The sequence below is a fragment of the Octodon degus genome, unplaced genomic scaffold, assembly GCF_000260255.1.
Source record: "Octodon degus isolate 3935 unplaced genomic scaffold, OctDeg1.0 scaffold00102, whole genome shotgun sequence".
Classification (NCBI taxonomy): Eukaryota; Metazoa; Chordata; class Mammalia; order Rodentia; family Octodontidae; genus Octodon; species Octodon degus.
In genome coordinates, this window is record NW_004524678.1 from 2471192 (window position 1) to 2483187 (window position 11996).

The 11996-nt window shown below is 42.8% G+C and overlaps 1 protein-coding gene across 3 annotated transcripts in view; it reads left to right on the forward strand.

Moving 5' to 3' along the window:
* The window catches only part of Txndc16 (thioredoxin domain containing 16), a 126378-nt gene that overhangs the window by 16512 nt on the left and 97870 nt on the right, over nt 1-11996 (forward strand). For all 3 annotated transcript variants that reach the window (XM_023723756.1, XM_023723755.1, XM_004638789.3), the window contains 2 exons: nt 1234-1307; nt 2114-2188. In XM_023723756.1, coding sequence (XP_023579524.1) covers nt 1234-1307; nt 2114-2188 — 149 coding nt within the window. The remainder of the gene's footprint in view (nt 1-1233; nt 1308-2113; nt 2189-11996) is intronic.

An 11996-nucleotide genomic window follows, 5' to 3' on the forward strand; every position in this document is an offset into this window, starting at 1 on the left:
ATATAGTTTTTTTCTTTTCCCTTCTTTTCAAAATCTATTTTAAGGGCCAGCTATCTAGCTCAGTTGACTAAGTGCTTGCTTAGGTGAGCGCAGGGGCCAGGGTGCGATTCCTGGTACCATAGGCTGCGCCAGCCCCACCTCCGGCCGCACTTAGCCGGCGATGGAGTCCAAGTGTGGTAGCGCACACCTGTAATCCCAGCACTAGGGCGGCAGAAATCAAGAGGATCACTAGGACTCCAAGCTGCTGCACAAAACAAAAGAACTCCGAAATCTATTTTAGGGACAGGGAGATAGCTCAGTAGAATAAGTGCCTGCCTGGCAAGCTCAGGGTCCTGAGTTCAAGTCCCAGTACTGCAAAAAAAAAGAAAAAAAAAAGAAAGAAAAAGTCTATTTTAAAATGGGAAACTATTCAGTCATCCTGGACTTGTCTTTCTCTCATAACCAGCTCAGGGCTGATTGGCTGCCCTAATGTCATTGGGGACTCAGATTCGTTTTTTCTCTTGCCACACCTTTGCAAGTGGTCTCCTCCGTGAGTCCACTGGTACCCTGGCTGCTGTGTCCACTTTTTGCCAACGGATGAAGAGTGAGAGCCGCACTCAGTCCCCTGTCCAGAGCCTTCTAGGGAATCCAGTCACATCTGCTACCATCCTTTGGCCCTTGCCGGCCATCGGGGTGGCTAGAACAGCTTCCTGTCAGGTATTTAGTTTTAGCAAATTTCTGTTAGTAAGCAGGAGAAAATGGGTAGATTTGGAGTAGAACGAGCAGGGTCTGCCGGGGCTGTGTTCAGCTGCTGAGATGCCTTCCTGGGTCCAGCCCCCCACCCAGCTCTTATGCTTCCTCCCCTCTGTTTTGTGCTGACTTTGATCCCTGTCCTTACACTTGCTAAGTACTTGCTCTACCGCTGAGCTCCACCCTCCCCTGCTTCCTGGCTTTTCACACCTTTCTTTCTACCCAGTTACTCTGTTACCTGTTTGGAGAGATGCAATTAATTGGCAATGCTTAGGCATAATTCAGTATAAGTCTTGGGTGCACAAACAGTTCCTCTCGCTGCCTTTCTTCATACACTTGAGTAAGAGAAGTCATTGTATAAAAAGCAGAAAAAAAGTAAAATACAAAGTTTGGCCTGGTAAAAGCCATAACGGTTACTTCTTGTTTTCCTGAGAAACTTATTTATTGTGTGTATTTATTGACCTTTTGGTGTATGTGCTAAACCTTAAATATAATCTTTTAAAGGTTAATTGTGCGGAAGAAGAAACATCAAGGTACTGTGGTAAAGAAAAGGAATTGTTGAAAGCGTATTTATTCAGGTAAGGTTTTTTTGAGTGTAAAGTACAAATATAAAATTATATTCTAGAATATTCAGGTATATCAGCTATCACTGAGCCACATTAAAGTTGTCTTTACTGGGGATTATGTGAAGTTTAGCAAAAAGCCTGAGTAGTATCCTTGCTGCTCAGCCTCTCCTAACTTCCTTGCATATGAAATATAAAGACTAAAACCTGCCTCGCAGGATCCTTTTGGAAGCTACATGAGAATCTTTCCTCTCTGCTACACAGCCTGGCGAAGTAGCACTTAGAGAATTCCATGCTCCCGGCAGCTGTGTGAGCCCCCTACTTGGAGGTACTCTTATTTTTCAGCGTCTAGGTCACAGATTCTTTTGTACTTAGGTCTTCTGATCTATTTGGGGCATCACGCATCTTTCCCTCAAAACTATAGGTTTGGCCGAGGAAGTGGGGAGAGGAGGTGGGGAGAGATGCTGGTTGCTCAGAGGACCTCCTGCTAGGTCCCTTCTTTGTCCCACTCCTCTCCTTCCCAGCCCAGTTAGGGAAGCTGTGTGTGATTGCGAAGTAGCCAGGGATCCTTGTTTTGACTCATATGTTTCTAAGCTTTTTCATCAGATCCAGGGTCTAAGATTTTCAAAGCCAACTTATTTACTGAGTGCATAGTCAATAAATACTTGGGGGTGCATTATGTACCAGCTCTCTGGTGGGTGCCCAGGGCACGTAAGACACCAGTGCTAACATCAAGGAACCTATAACCTGACGTGTTAGAAAAGCAAGTAGAGTGAATTCTAAGGAAAGATTTCTATAATGTGTTTTTAATTTTTTTATAGAGGCAATGTACTGCTCAGAGAATTCCCAGTGGACACCTTGTTCGATGTGAACGCTATCGTCGCTCATGTTCTCTTGTAAGTATAGGGGGCACTCACTTATTTCCTCAACCATTGCTGATTTCATTTTAGAGGACCACATTCCTTATAGTATTTTAAGATTGTAACGTTGTGGGGGGTACTACCCGCTCGCCCCCCGACCCCTGTCCCTCTCTCGGGACAGGAGCTTTCTTTCTCTCAATAAATATATTCTGCTCATAACCTCCGTTTGTTCCTAAAATTCATTCTTCAGTTTTAGAGAACACGAACTCGTGCAAGTCAGCTCCAGGGCCTCAATAAAAGTCCCTGCAAGTGACAACTTCCCTGGGGGGGAACTACCTCGCCCCCCCCCCTTGAGACAGGAGCTTTCTTTCTCTCAATAAATATATTCTGCTCATAAAAAAAAAAAAAAAAGATTGTAACGTTGTATTTGTAGGTGTCAGGTCCATACAAATTGCTGATCCTTCTTCCCACATTGAGGATCTCAAATTTGTTTAATGTCAGAGGATACAAGAACATACAGATGCTTTGTATAAAAACAGAAGACGACTCAGCAAGACTACATAGCTGTAGCCAGGTGTGGTGGTGCAAGCATGAGGTGGGAGGCTGAGGCAGGAGGATCGTCAAGAGTTTGAGACCAGCCTGGCTGTAAAGGGAGCTCAAGGCCAGCCTGAGCTGCATAGTGAGACCCTGTCTCAAAAAACACACACACACACACAATATCTATCTGTCTATCTGTCTATCTCTGTATCTCTATATATTTAGGGTTATATATATTTAGGTACATATTTATTAGAATTGCTTTTGATTATACCAGTGAAAATTGGTAGCTATTGGTGAAGATTTACCAGCTATCTTAGTCTATTTGGGCTGCGAAAAACATCATAGAATACCATAGACCTGGTGGCTTGTACATAATGGGAATTTGTTTTTCATGGTTCTGGAGGCTGGGAAGTCCACAGTCAAGGTGTTGACAAATCTGGTGCCCGCTGAGGTCCTCTGCTGCATAGTACAAGGCCAGCTGCTCTCTGTGTCCTCACGTGTGGAAAGACCCAGATCTCTACAGCGTCTTTATAAGGGTAGAGATCTCATGTCTGGTCACTTCCCGAGGGCCCTACCTCCCGATACCATCATTTTGAGGGTTAGGGTTTCAAAATACGAATTTAGGACACATACACATACCACAGAACCCAGTAAGAAGCTCATCTTTGCTATTTACATTAGGATTTTAAAAGTACTTGGTTTCCCTCTGACACCAGCCTGAGTTTTCTGGAGTTGTAGCTCTGTGCCTTCCTAGTAAGTGCAGAAGAGATTCTTATATTTCTAGCACACACTTGACTTTTTTTTTCTTTTAACTGAGTGAATCTCCCATTCCCCTGCCATGGAATCTTCTAAGTCCAGGATTCAAGCTTGTGCAAGCTCTGTTTTGCCTTGTACCTCTGAAATGAAGTCTGGTGTTCTCTTTGATGGCACCGCTAGACAGTAGGGCTTGTTAAAGGTGCAGGGTTACAGTACATTTACTGATTCACTGTCGTAGGTCTGTCGACTACGCACACATTTGCTGGCTCTGCTCCCTGTCTCTGTTTTCTGTTTGGGCCCACACTTCCTTCTTCTCTCCTACTCATAAAAATTGCGTGAAAATTAAGTTATAGGACATTCAAAATTTACAGGGGAAAAGTTGTGGTTAGCAGTTCACAAATGGACACCTTGAAGTGTTTCAGTCCTGATAATACATTATCAAAAGACCTTCAGGAACTGTTGGAAGCCATGGGTCCTGAGACCATAGACTAAGAAGCCAGTTGTACTGGGTGTAAGGTGGCTTTTTGAGGAAGGAACTCCAAAGAGCCATTCAGCTACTTTGAAACCCATTTCCTAGGATAGAGGAGGGGTGGCTCTCTTGGCCATGCCGGTCAAACGAAGCCTAGCAAAAAGCCCAAGTAGTAACTATTATTTCTTCTCAGGACTTTATTGGTTTTGCTGGTTTTTCCCAGTAGATATTTGATAACTGTCTTTGATGACCCAGAAATGAGGGTGAAGAAACATGAAATGAAGACTTGGAGGGGCAGCATATACTGAGATTTCTTCCCATAAAGTATGAACCCATGTTTGATGCCAAAGCCCAGAGAGGCAGGTCCACCTTGCACAACTTCATGAGCAGGTGGCTTTAAGCAGCTGGACCCTCGAGAAGGAAAGGGCATCCGTGAGAGGACCCTGTTACCAGAACTGGCTCATAGGTGGGTTTGTCACATTCCTGCTGTGGACATGGCCTGTTACTAGTGTGTGCTGGTGCTGATTTGTAGAACACTGGTTTCCACAAATAGATTGTACCCCATGTTCCTGCTGTGTGTCATGCTCAGGAGATACTGGGGACACAGAACAGAATAGGGTGTGGCTTCTGTTCTCTGGGAATTTATTTCCTTGCAGAGATAGGCATAGAAGATTATATGGCAGCTACAGGAGTAGAGCTGTGTGTTCTTAACGGCTAGTGGAGCCACTGACAAAGCATTAGCTCATATCTAGAAGGAAGGTGGCTTCCTGGGGAGGTGGCAGTTCAGACAGGTCTCAGGATAAGTGTTTGACGAAGAAGGGAAAGGTGGAAACAGTAGGGCCAACTGTGACACAAGTGTGCAAGTGTGTAATAGTTTGGAGAGGGTGGCTTTGCCCGAGTGTAGAACGTGCAGGAGCAGGCGTGGCGAGTGAAGCAAGCAGAGGGGCAGGTGAAGGGGCATCTCTGTGTACTCTGTGTAGAGCTGTGGGCTTTTGGGTATCCTCAGGAGGGGAGGTGTTTGTTTCCAGAGCAGAATTCTCTGTGTTCTTTCCGTCCTAATCATAGGCAGTAACAAGTTTTGCCTAGCAGGCCTTAGTGGGGAGCTGTTCTCAGGAGGTAACGGAGGCCAAGGCTGTGGCCCTCCCCTGCGTCCTAGGTGCTTCTGCTGAGAGCTTGTTATCAGGGGTCTCAAGGAGGCGTTTCTGAACCAATGCCTTTCTGCTCTAAGCCCTGCTTTGCTTTTCCCACAGCGTCCATGGCTTCTCACAGGGGTTTTGTATTTGGGGCTTCTTAGGATGAGGCATTTCCTGTGTCTGCACTACATCTAACCAGCCCTTGCCTGCTGCCTTTCCATGGGACAAGAATGGAACACGTGGAGTGGGTACCTTTGTCTGTCTTGTTTGCACTACCACATAGGTCAGTGAAGTCTCTTATTTAAGTTTAGCTAGTGATCTAACCCGGGACCACTTTTATGCTCTGCTACTGAACTACACCCATCTCTGAGTAAAGTCGCTCTTGTTACTTAGTTTGGCTTGTGGTGGTCCTGACTGACCTCTTTAAATCCTGACTGAGAGTTGTAGGCAAGATCTGAGAGATCTTTCTGGTGCATGGGAGACAGCTGTAGGGACCCAAGCACATGCAAAACTGCCGTGTGGCTGTGGATAATTTAGGAAATAAAGGTAGTGGAGGGGCACTTTCTTTTCTGGGCCTAAGTAGTAAAATTAACTAGCTTTGTTCATAATAAATTTGCTAGCAGTCAGCGCAGCTGCAAACTTGACTTACTACTTAATCTCTCTTCCTTTTCCTCTGCTTCATGCTAACCTAGATCCAATCTGGTCACCACTGAAAGGCAAGGAGGAAGAGCACATTTACAGAGGAAGCTCTAGAAAGTGGGGCCTCAGAGGGACACCCACACATGGGGCATCCAGGGGGCACCATGGGTAACACTGCATACGGGAAGAACAAACTGAGAGGGGAAAACAAAGTAGTCACACCAGAGAGGCAGTGCTGTGCTCTCTGTTTAGGATGTAAGAGAATGACTTGTCTAGTACAGCATTTACAGTAATTTCCAATAATGCTATTAAGAATCGTAAAAAACTAGGCCAGGTAGCTTGCTGCGTCATCTCTGTACCTTGCAGATTGCCGTGACGAAGGAAATGCCTGTGAGTTTATTATCTTACCTATGTGTGCTGAAGACATGAGTTTGAAATGCCCAGCGCTTGGCTTGGCAAATAGTGTCTGTCTCGTTCTTGTTACAGTTGTGTTCTGTTTATAGAAATGGAATTGAACAGTTTGATGTCTTTTGCTCATTTTTTTCTATTAAACTTTATGATTACTCATTCCTAGGAGTAATCATAGGAGAAACAAAATTTCCCTGGAATTTCCCTAATGTATTCTTTGAAGAACAGATGGTCAAATTTTTCTTCTCTGACTTGTGGAGCTTTAGTTATACATATACAGTGGTTTCCCTTATGCCATTAAAAAAAATTTTATTTGGTATGGTGTCTCACTGTACAGCTCAGACTCATAGTGATCCTCCTGTTTCCAGCCTCCCCAGTGCTGGGATTACAGGCATGCGCCACCACACCTGGTCTCGGTGGCTGGCCCAGCATGCCTGGGGGGTGGGGCTGGTGCGGTACCAGGGATTAAACCTGGGTCCTTGAGCTTGCCTAAGCAGGAGCTTAGCTGCTGAGCTATCTCACTGGCCCCCCTTATGCCATTGTTATGAGATTTACTCATTTATGGGGTTTTTAATTGGTAGAGTTACTGAAAGTACTTTTGGATTTACAGAGAATTATAAAAGTTATAGAAGCACATAGTACAGAGAATTCCTATGTATCCTTTTGCCTTCATATCTGGTTTTCTCTATTAGTACCAAGGTGGTACAGTTGTTAACATTGAAGAACAGCCAGATGTGTGGTACCTGACTGTAATCCTAGCACCCGGGAAGTGGAATCAGGAGGCTCAGTGTGAGTTCAGTGCCAGACGGGGCTCCATACTGAGTTTAAGGCCAGCCTACATAGAGAGACCCCGTTTCAAAAAGCAAAACAAAAAAAGCAAATATTGACACATTATTTTTAAGTACCGTGGGCATAGTAGAACGCACTTTTCACACTTTCGTTGTGTTTTGAAGAGTGCACCGTGATGTCACCACCGTTAGAGAATCATACACGGTAGTTTCCTTACTCCAGAAATTTCTTCTCTTCCCCCCAAACCACGGATGCTTTTACCTTTTCTGTAGTTGTGCCTGTTGTATTCTTCATATGGTTGGAATTATACCACGTATGTAGCCTTTTCAGGTCTTAGCAATATGGAAAAGGCTGTCTTTTCACGGTTCACAGCTTATTTCTTTTTATCTCTGAATAATCCTCTGTGTGGCTGCACCAGTGTTTATCCATTTATCTCCTGAACACCTTGGTTGCCTCCAAGGTTTGCCAGTTATGCATAAAGCTCCTATAAATAGTCACACGTGGGTTTTTTGGTGTGGGTGTAAGTTTTCAGTTCACTTGGGTAATTATGCAGGGGTAAGGTCGGTGGATTATGTAGTAAGACTATGTTTAGTTTTGTAGGAAATTGCCAAGCTACCTTCTGAAGTGGCTGCACCATCTTGCATTCTACCAGCAAGGAGAGTGCTGAGCCTCAGATTCCTTGCCAGCATTTGATGTCATCTTTTGACAAAAGCTTTGTAGATGTTCACCATCCTAATACGTATATCATGATTTTCTCTTGATGTTGAACGTCTTTGCATGTGCTGATTTTCCACCTGCATGCTTTTGGTTGGAGGTCTGTTCAGATATTTTGCCTTTTTTTTTTTTTTAAATTGGGTTATTTTCTTATCACTGAATGTTAAAGGTTATTTTATGCATTTTGTACACAGATCTTTTGTTAGATCATGTTTCACAGATAATTTCTTCTGAACTCTGCCTCATTTGTGTTTTATTCTCTTAATAATTTCTTTTTCAGAGCAAAGGTTTTTTTTTTTTTTGTTTTGCTTATTTGTTTGTTTTATGAGCAGAATATATTTATTGAGGGAAAGAAAGCTCCTGTCTGAGAGAGGGACAGGAGGGGGGCCTGAGTGGATTGTCCCCGACAAAGGTTGTTAATGAGTTGTCTTTTATAGATTGTGCTTTTGAGGTTGTTTCTTAAAACTCATTACAATCCAAGATCACCAAGATTTTTATCTTTTGGGTGTTTTGGAGTTTATGTCTCCATTTGGGTCTGTGATGCCTTTTGACTTAATTTTTGTCTAAGAAGTAAAGTCGGTGTCTAGAGTCACATTTTTACACATGGTTGTGCAGGTGTTGCAGTACCCCTTGTTGATCAGATTGTACTTTCTTTGTTAGTGATCAACTGACTGTGTTTTGGGGGATATTGTATTTCCAGATTGTTTTTATTTTACATTTAATTCTTTCACCTCTTGGGACTCTAACTTGGTGAATGGTATGAGGATTGGACTTAAGTGTGTACAATCCCAGTGAGTATCTAGTTGCTCTCTACCACTAAGATAAATGAGTTCTCTCATTGCTGAGTTACCGTACTTTACACTAAACTGGATCATGTATTAGGTTTTCTTTTTGAACTTTGTGTTTCATTGATTTGTCTGTCTACATAGCAGTACCATTGATTTAATGTATCAGGGCTTTATAATAGAATATCTGAATGGTCTAGATATTTTTCATATTTCTTTCAAAATTGCTTATTTTCTGTACACATGACATTTAAAATTAGTTTGTCTGCTTTCTTCCCATCCCTGTCTAAACTCTGCTAGCATTACATTTGTAAATTAGGGAAAATTGACATCTTAAAGATAAATTTTCCTATCCTGGAACATCATGTTTTTTCCATTTGTTTGAATATTTTTTCTGTGTCCTTTAGCAGTGTTGATATTATTTTTAAGACAGTTTTTTTTAAAAGTTGCAATTTGAGGTTCACAATGAAAAGGGGAAGGCACAGAGATTTTCTATTTGTCCCTTGCCTCCACATATGTATAAATTCCTCCGTAACCACCAGGCTGGTAACTTTGTTAGAACTGATGAATCTATACCAACACATAATGATACAGGGGGATGAAACTCCTAACCTGAAAGGTACCTGGGCTGAGTTCGCATTTTCTAAAACTGAAGAATGAATTTTAGGAACAAATGAAGGTTAAGAGCAGAATATATTTATTGAGGGAAAGAAAGCTTCTGTCTGAGAGGGGTAGAGAGGGACCCCAGTGAGTTGTCCAGGAAACCTGTCCCTTCCAGGGATTTTTCTAGAGTAAAACCAAGCGGTGAGGTGGGTCTAAGGTGGAGAACATGGGAATTTGCTTAGGTGGGCATGAGGTGGGACAAAACTGGTCCACCAGTGAGATTACAAGCATGATTGCTCAGGTAAAATTGTTTAAATCCAGATCAAATGGGAAGTGAGTCACATAGCAAGTGGGCCTGACTGTGGAACTGGGTTTCTTCTGTTGAGGGCTCCATAAGTGACTCCTTTCGGCTCTTTCAAGGTGATTGATACCTATTTAGAATATCAGTCCCTGATGCCCATCCCTAGGGAAGTATGTGGCTACATTTGTTTATTGTTTTGTCTTAATGTCTGGCCCATAATGGGAGTGTCTATTTCTTCCAAAGTTGCAAAGTCACCTCGTCTTCCATGTTGTCTCCTTGAGGGCTGAGCCTTGTCTGACTATCTGTAATATTTCTAATTCAGCTGTCTTCAACAATCATAATCACCCCAATCACATAGGTTATGTGGTTCATTCTGGTGTATTTTATGGGTTTTGACAAATGTATAATTGATACAGGGAACCTCCAAATGACACAGGGAGGAAAAACTGATCTCCCAACCTAAAAGATACCTGGGACGAGTTTCTGTTCTCTAAAATCGAAGAAAGAATTTTAGGAACAAACGGAGGTTATGAGCAGAATAAGGGACAAGAGGGGGACCCCTGAGTGGGTGGTCGCCGGGCACTTGTCTCTTCCAGGGACTTTTATAGAGGAAAACCATGTGGTGAGGCAGGTCTAAGGTGGTGGAGGAGACATGGGAACTTGCTTAGGTGGGCATGAGGTGGGACAAAACTATGGTCAACCAATAAGGTTACAAGCACCATTGCTCAGGCAAAATTGATTAAATCCAGTACTGAATGGGGATGCAAGTCACGTAGCAAGAGGGCATGAATATGGAACCCAGTCCCTTCCTGTTGGGCATTGGGTTAGTGGCTCTGGCTCTTTCAAGGTGATTGATACCTATTTAGAATATCAATCCCAGGTGCCCATCCCTAGGGAAGGATGTAGCTGTGTTTCCTCTTTTGTTTTGGTTTTGAGGTGTGGCCCATATTGGAATGTGTCTCTTCCAAGTTGTAAAAGTCACCTTGTCTTCCACCTTGTCTCATTGAGGGCCTGGCTCTGTCTGAACTCCTGTGTGACACCCAGTCGTCTGCATCTGGTACCCATTGGTCTTTTTTATTTTGCACCCTCCATAGCGTTGCCTGTTTGAGAATGTGTACTTGGAATCCTACATTATATATGTGTGTAGCCTTTTCACGTTGACTTCGTTTACTTAGTAACAGTAATAAGCATTAAAGTGTCCTTCCTGTCCTTCTGTGGCTGGTAGCTCATTTCTTTTTAGCTGTGGATAAGTTTCATTATTTGGAGGTACCAGTTTCTCCATTGATGCACTGTGGGACATTTTAATGCTTCCAAGTTTTGGCAGTTATGAGTAAAGCTGTTATAAATATCTATACATTGGATGTTAAGTTTTCACCTCTGTGGGTTGGGTAACTAGCAGAGTGTGATTGCTGGATTGAATGACTGAAGTGTTTAGTTCTATAAGAAACTGGGAAGCTGCCTTCCAGAATGTCATTTGCAGTGAGTTTGGGCTCCTGTTGCCCCCCAGCCTTGCCAGCAATTGATGTTATCACCACCGTGTTCTATCTATGGCAGTAGATGTGCGGTGGTATCTTAGTGTTTGAATGTGCATTACTTTGATGACCTAGCATTTGGAGTGTCTTTTCTTAAGCCTACTTCCTATCTGTATATCATCTTTGGTGAGGAATCTGGCTCATTTTAATTGGGTTGTTTGCTCACTGTTGAGTTTTACAAGTTCCTTTTGTATTTTGAATGACAGTCCTTTATCAGCTACATATTTTCTTCTAGTCTGTAGCTTGTCTTCTCTTTCTGTTACATCTGTGTTTTAATGCTTTCTTCATCTCTATCTAGACACTAATTTATTTATATTTTAGTACAGGGTGTGCAGGGTCTGACTGTATAGATCAGACTCATAGTAATCCACCTGTGTTCAGCCTCCCAAGTGCTGGGATTACAGCTATGCACCACCACGCCCAGTCTCAATCACAGGCTCAGGGCCCCCCGGGGGCGGGGCCAGCATGGCATGCTGGGCTTGAACCCCAGCTGCTTTGTCTGGCAGAGCAGGCACTTTAATCCACTGAGCTATTTAGCCGGATAGAGACACATTTATTAATGCTTATTCTTTTTTTTTTTTTTTTGCTTTCTATTCATTGAGTTAAGAGAATATAGCTGTATATCCTAACTATTTTGAATATAGAGACAAAATGGTTCATTTGTATCTTTTTGTGTAGTTTTATCAGAGAAGGGTATTCCATTGTCATTTAAATATTGTAGGTGCATGAATTCAACAAAATATTCCAATATAGTCCAGTAGTCCATAATAGTAGTGGATTTTCTGTAGGACTGGCAATGTCAGAAGTTGTTGACTTGAGCCTTTCACAGCTCAGCATATTATAATGGCTTTACTTTTTATACTTTTCTGCTGGATGGTTAAGACCAAAATAAAGCAAGACCTATGTAACAAGAAATGTAACTTTTGTATCTGACAAGGTTAGTCAAATCCCCTCAGGATTTATCCTGAAACCCTGTACCGCAGTTTGTAGATCCTTTGTGAGTGTCAGCCATGTGGATGATTCATGGCCATTGCTTGACCAATTTGCTCTCTGAGAAAATGTTTTCTTTTCATGTGACTCTCCTTAGGCACACTCTACATCATCAATCACTTTCCTCTGTGGCCCCATAATCTCCTTGACCAGAAAATTTGGGCCACAACTGAGTTACATGATAT